At 42.7% G+C, this 7,313-nt stretch overlaps 1 protein-coding gene and 1 pseudogene across 1 annotated transcript; both read right to left on the reverse strand.

Annotated features, from left to right (window-relative positions):
* Positions 1–530: 530 nt before the first annotated feature.
* Positions 531–5,183, reverse strand: LOC125532679 (annotated as a pseudogene).
* On the reverse strand, positions 4,952–6,778 carry LOC125552063 (oryzain alpha chain-like). Its single transcript, XM_048715564.1, has 2 exons — positions 6,144–6,778; positions 4,952–5,328 (listed from the first exon to the last, which is right to left on the reverse strand). Exons 1-2 carry the CDS (start codon positions 6,774–6,776, stop codon positions 5,254–5,256), a joined length of 708 nt encoding a protein of 235 aa, XP_048571521.1. The 5' UTR covers positions 6,777–6,778; the 3' UTR covers positions 4,952–5,253.
* Between the last annotated feature and the right edge of the window lie 535 nt (positions 6,779–7,313).

Consider the following 7,313-nt stretch of genomic DNA (forward strand, 5'->3'; position numbering starts at 1 on the left):
GGCCATGGGGAGAGGAGATGCGGAGAGGGGCTGCGCCGAGAGGGGAGACAGGAGCTCGACGGTGAGGTGAGGAGGGCCGGGAGGAGGCGAGATAGGGACCGTCGGCTAGGAGAAGAGTCACTTTTTATAGTCATCTACGGCGGTGCGAGATCGCGCTGGATTGGACGGGATCCTTCTAGCGAGCTCGCTAATCCTGACAGATCTCGAGAAGAGCTGTGATAGCGACGGCACAAACGGACCGACAACGGCCGAACAGCAGAAAGCGACGCAACAAATGGACCAACAGCGGCCAGCGCAAACAGCGGACCCGACAGCAACACAGAAGAAATCCAACAGCCAATAGAAATGAAAGGAACAACCATGCCAGCCTACCCCACATGCAATCAAAAATGCTAAACCCACCAAAGGAATCGTCACACCAGTTCAAAAAATTTGAAACAAAAAACCAAAGCCACAACGCGTTTCTACCCCGCCCCGTACCAAAATAATACCACGCGCCAGAACCAAAACTCACCAAGAGTCACTTTCATCCAAATGGCTGAATCTTAAGGCAAAAAACTTTGCCTGGAATAGAGGCTTGGGTATAGTACTAGCTAGCACGGTACGTGCGCGCTGCTGGTCACTAGGGTGTTTACAACCGATAGCAGTCACTAGGGTGTTCAGTTTCAGGGTATTAAGCTAGCGTGCGGCTTTCTCCATCTCAGTTTCTGACGCCTATCCGACAACACGCCGCGCCATCTGTTTTCTGAAACCGGTCAGCCAGAGATGCTGAGATGTAGGCATGCAATCTCTGACGCTGTCCGTCTTGTGCCTTCTTCCCTCCATTTGTTCTGCTTCCCCCACCAGAGCCATAATAATAACATAATAATCACTCTAAGTTGTTCCTTCTTCTTTAGTTTGAGGATCATTTCTGAACCGGCTTCCATGAGTTTGCAGTGAATTCCTTCCGGATTTAACTCTCTCTCCACTCCAGTCTTACTTTTTCTTTTTCTGAATTCCTTCCAGATTTAACTCTCTCCACACCAGATTTAACTCTCTCCACACCAGTCTTACTGATTTGCATTTCAAAAACAGATCTTCGTCAAGCCTCCCACACATATAGCATATAGTATCTATTTTCATTCTTCTTCCCTTCAGCTCACGCCTGACAGCCTCCACAAAAACTGTTTAATTTTCGGTAAACAGTCAGTTTGCCACAGTTTTGTCCAGAAATCTGAGATTCCCTGACTCGCTTCTCTGTGGCTGCCTGAGCACAAAAAAATACCCTTCCTGTTGAAATGCCATCCAACAATGTCTGTGGACAGGAATTGTTCTGATGACTTGCAGATCCTCTTCCCACTAGGTTGGCTCCGGAGTGGTACATCCCATTGGCAGGTCCTTGGATCAATCAGCTCGTCCACCTTCATCAACATATTTCTCACGGCACCCAAGGGTCCTAACACATGTTTATACTATGGCCATCCCCAACTTGCCATATTGTGCCAAGTTTTAGTGTCTCCACGCCTAACTGAATGCTGCGCCAGGTTGCTGTTGCATCTACAACACCAGTGTTTGGGTAGTATTTCGCTTTGAGAATCTTGGCACATATATTATATATAGCACAATCTTTTAGTTCAAAAATAAAAAGCGACGACATGTTAAAAGACAAGCCATATGTACCATGTACGTTTGCCACAGCCAATGCTGCAATGAGTTGTGCATGGGTGGTCCCCACACAATGATGTGCTCCAGTGACAACAGCGTATCTGGCCTGTGCAGCTATAAAGAAATCAACAAATGCCACCCACCTTGGAGCCGATCCCCAGTCTCTTGAACGAAAATCTAGAGGCTTGCACAAAAAATAAGTCTTGAGTTCAGGGAACAAGATGTGAAACCAGATATAGATGCAAAAGTATCCACAGAAATACCACAAATGCCATGAGTTGCCCATAATTGATCAAAACAAACGTAGTGACAACTTGTGTTCTTAGACTAAACAAAATCTTACATTAATGAATAGTGCCATACTGTTATCTTTATGATCAGGATAGTTTTGAACTATGTAAGTAGAACATTTAACATGGCATCCACAGTTTAAGGTTGCCTCAGGCACCTCTTGCAGGCACATATGCCAATCCTATCATTAGCAAAGGAATATTGCATTCTATGTTTTTTAAGCAGGTAAATATCTTTAAAAGATAGCAAATATTATATTGTGTACTTGTGGTTCTATCCATGAGCTACTCCCTCCGTCCTACTCCCTCCGTTCCTAAATATAAGTCTTTGGAGAGATTCCACTATAGACCACATACGGAGCAAAATGAGTGAATCTAACTCTAAAATGCATCTATATACATCCGTATGTGGTCCATAGTGGAATCTCTACAAAGACTTATATTTAGGAACGGAGGGAGTACAATATAAGGTACTCTAGGTGAATTAACTCCCCCAAAAGCACCAATCACATATGTATGTGCCATTAATGTGTACCAGCAGGTTCAAAATATGATAAGCAAATCTCTCTATAGTTAAAAGAGGGCTAATGTGTCATTTGTTTTACCTCATAATTTGTCCTGGAATTGCTAGGATGTTGTAAGAACTGTATATACACATATGGATTGTCTTAATTCCACATGCGTATGGAAGAATGCTTCACAATAGAAAACACGACATATAGACAAGAGAGCAAAACAGAGAAAGAAGATCCTCAAGAAGCACAGGATAAAATATGCACAAGATGACAAGAAATCCAGAGCAACTTAATTAAAAAAATTGCCAAAATTGTAGCTCCACACTAGCAAAATAGAGTTGTGCATTATTAATATAGCAACTTTAGGAAATATCTATATTTGTTTGTTTTTCCATTTTCTGATATCAACTGTAACATCCTTGACACAAATCTAGCATAAAAATTTACTCCTAAAGATTCCAATAAGGTTCAGAACTCAGAAATCTGTAGAGGAAACAGTAACAGTTATGGGGCCATGACATGATGAGAGTGAATAATACCTTATCATTTCCAACTATCTCCAGACCAGAAGTCTTGGCAAACAAGTTGTAATCAAAATAAAGTACCTGAATTTTTTTGCAGAATGAACATCCAACTTTCCAATATTTCCAGAAATACATAATCAATCTCCATGGTGCTTGAAATATGGTGCTAAGTTCACCCTGTAGTATTCAATTCAATCTAGCAGCTAACCTCTGCAAACTCACTGATGTCTGACTTTATCTCCCTCACAAATGCTGGTGTGTCTGAGACCAATGCCACCAGAGGTGCACCCTTGATCTGTAGGGCTCTCTTAATACAAAGAACTGCAGCTTTTCTTGCTCGGGCTAGCCTAGAGTAATGATAGGAGTTAATCTTCAACTGTTCAAAACATATGATATCAGTGTTCTAAAACATAGGCCTATAGCCAACTATCGCCTCATATTGATCAGCTCTTTAGATCGGTTGATATGTTGTACAACACCAACTGCTGCTAACAAATTATCTGCATTATAAATGTGGTGGACATTCTGAAACTGGAAGATATTTAGTAATATTGAAATTGACTATTACTGATTCAAACTTTAAGTTTGAAGATTATATTAGAGAAATAAAAGAAATATGCAAAGCTATCTTAGGTTACATTAACAATTTCGGCTACAAAGAAGCATTTTCAGTGACTACTGATGAACGAGATAAGTAGGCAGGTGAAATTGCATGATGTCAACATTCTACTATACTGCACTTTTCCTTCTTGAACTGATGGGGCAATCTATATAGTTACTTCAATTTACACAAGCATCCACAAATAGTGTGCCATACCTATTCGCCATCATGCGCGTGTGCAAAACAATATCTGGATTCGCACCCTTCAAAGCCCAGTCAACTGCTTCTTGGACTTTGCTGGATGTAGATATGATAGCTCGCATAAGTTCACCAAATATATTAGGCCTGGCATACAATGAGTCTGGCAATCGAAAAAGAGCCGATGCAGCAGCTTCATTCTAGGATGAACATTCTCCAGAAAAAACTGAATCCCAACTGCATCTGTTGCGCCATCAAACCTAGAATTGGGAATAAGTAGCACCATTCAGCATGCTTTTTACACGTAGCTTTTGTATGAAAACTAATGACTCAAGAAAAGAAAGTAAACCAACTGCACTAGTGTGTAAAACAAGAAAGAATAAATGCACTACGGCAAATGATTAGTTACATGAGAAATGCACACTAATGGAAATGACTGGTTAGTGGTCACCTAAGGCTTAAGGGAAAAAAAATTAACATTATAGAACTTGTTCTCTAAACCCTAAGCCATGTGTAAGTGCAAGATGTCACAGATATTTTCATCATCTAGTGTGCCCCTGGAGTAAATTAGGAAACTTATCACCGTTGCTATTTTCTGCACTTCTTCCTATCAATAATATATGCAGATCATGCCAAGAGAAATACTGTAAAACATAAAACTTATTCTAGGCTGTAACTTTAGTACTAACCAGATAATTGGATCTTTCCAGCCATTCCAGTCACTACACAGAACATTCGTCTCAGCTAGATTTAAAAAAATGTCCACTCTGATATTCAGATCTCTACCATATGTCCTAGCACAGCGATGTTTCCTCCACAAATGTTTGATTTCATGAATAGTGAGTGACTGGTTGGTATAAGAAATGTAATCCCCAAAAGGATACAATCCCCTGTTTCACAGAGAGGAACAAAAATTCGTAAGTGGATAATGACTATTAATCACTACTGCTATTAAACTACGGAATCTATTTATCATTGGTTCACAACCATGATAATATGCAACAATTCACAATTAAACATCCTGTAAAAATTAATACTATATAAGGAAGACAAAATTTGAAGAAGTTTAGGAACGACAACAGGAAAAGAAGCAATTCCATAGAACTCGGTGCTTCCAACCAATCGCATAGTAGTCAATTCAAAGATAAAGATGAAAAGTAGCTGAGTGTAAATGCATTGCCTTGTTTGCGCGACGATCAAAAGATTGGTTTAACATGACACTCAAGGCTCCCACTGTTAAGATCCTGTTTTTACAATTGCAGGAGAGAGAGAGGCCTTTTCAAGAGTCATTATGATGGAACGGTTGTCCTAGGAGGCCTGCCAGTTTAACATAGCAAATAGCCGAAAACACCCCACCCATGAGAAACAACAATCTTAATCATAGTATGGAGATGCATACATACATTTTCATCTCAAATTTACCATATTACATTAGCAACATCTTTATTCTAAAATTCTCTAGCAACACATACAAGAGACGTTCAGATCCACATGTGTGCTTCAGCTCCAGGAACGGCGCCTCCAGACTCCACTTCCGTAGCAATGCACCGGCAAACCTATATAAAAAAAGTAAATAATAGCAAGTGAGAATTATATATATGATTAAACACTGGTACCAATAGGATTAAGAAACATTCACACAAAATTCAGACTTAAGATGTTTCCAAGACAAACAGGGTAAGTGACAGCAGATGGTGAGATCATCAATTATTAGAGAAAAACGACTTATGGATCCACCACACCAGCCTATCAAGCATTAGCACACTATATAATCCCCCCCCCCCCCCCCCCCCTTCAGCTAAGCTTATCTCAGTACAAATGCCAAGAAACTTTAATGTCCATGTTTGATCAAAACTCCAGTCGGTAATAGAATCACACAATTATACAACTTTGGGTTAAACCATGTAGGAATTCCCAGTTAGCATATACTAGTAGTAATAATACAAATTGAACTGCTAGGTTAATCAAATCATATTCAAAGAGAGGTTAACAAAAATCTTCACATACTTGTGGTTAGCTCTGGAATATTGTTCCCTTGTCTACCGAGCAAGGCACTACTCAAAATCTCATGAGTTCTTTGCACATACGGGGCCTTTACAAACTGGTACACCGTTGGAATAGGCGTTTGGTCTCATGATCTGCAGGCAGAAGGCATCCCCTACTTGTGTTCACATGGATACCGAAAGAAACTAGTGCAGTTGACCAAACAAAATCAATAATTAGAGGACTAGTACGTGCGAGCGGGAAACAAAATCCATAATCCCCATTTTATGCAAATGGTAATCAACCACATGTAAAGAAACAACAATGCTAATAAAGAAACTAAAAACAGCTAGCAACAGTTTCATTGAAAAAAAAGAGAGATGATTACCTGGTACCAAATCCGCCTCCCATGGTCGGGGTCCGGGTCGGGGGCGGCGGCTTGGCACCTGGCGCTCAGCTCTTGGTCCACCATCTCCGGGTAGCAGCGTTCCCGGACCTCCTCGTTGGTGAGGTCACCGAATTGGTTGATGCCGTACACATTTTGTCCGGGGGTGGCGGCGACGGCGTTGAGCCGGACGACAACGCGGCGGTTGCCCTTGAACAACCTGTACCGGCATTCCTCCTCGCCGACGTCTCTGTAGGTCTTCCCGTACTTGGCCTTCCACCCCACGAACATCCGTCGGGTCTCCTGCTCGTACGATTCCTCCCCCTTCCGGACCCTGTACCCGCGGTAGATCTCCTCATTGGCGAGGGCGCTGAGACCGTTGAGGCCAGATGTGGTCACCCCGTCGGCCCTGGCCCAGGCGACGCGGCAGCGGCTCTCCTTGAAGAACGCGTACCGGCACTCCTCTTCGCCGGCGTGTTTATAGGTCTTCTTGTACCTGGCCTTCCACTCCACGAATATCCGGCGGCTCTCCTGCTCGTACGTGTCCGCGTCCGGTGGCAACACCAGCAGCATAGGCAGCGACACCAGCAGCGCCGCCGCCGCCGCCGCGAGAGCAACCGCGCAGCCCCTCACCATCCTGTTCCAACGACAACGGTGGGCCGGTAGGGTGGTGGGCTGTGGGCCTCGACACTAAACGGGCCGGGCCTAAAAGCATCTCTAGAAGACCCCGTAAACCGCGACCCGCATAAGGCGTTTTCAGTTCGACGAAGAACTATTTTGCGGGCCAAAATCATGTGCGGCAGAGTAAAACCCATATATAAAGTATAATTTGAAAAGGTGCTTCGCAGGAGAAATTACAACCACATTAGTTCATTACATACTACATGATCATTCATAGTTCATCATTACATACTACATTATCATACATACTACTCCCTCCGTTCCGAATTACTTGTCTTAGATTTGTCTAGATACGGAGGTATCTAACACTAAAATGAGTTTAAATACATCCGTATTTAGACAAATCCAAGACAAGTAATTCGGAACGGAGGGAGTACATTCTACTACTACTAGAGGCCGAGGTCGATATACCAAAATGGACGAGCTCGCGGCCGAGGACGATGCAGTGGAGGATCTCAGTCCTCGTCGGAGTTGACCAAGTCGATGAACTTC

The sequence above is a fragment of the Triticum urartu genome, chromosome 1, assembly GCF_003073215.2.
Source record: "Triticum urartu cultivar G1812 chromosome 1, Tu2.1, whole genome shotgun sequence".
Classification (NCBI taxonomy): domain Eukaryota; kingdom Viridiplantae; phylum Streptophyta; class Magnoliopsida; order Poales; family Poaceae; genus Triticum; species Triticum urartu.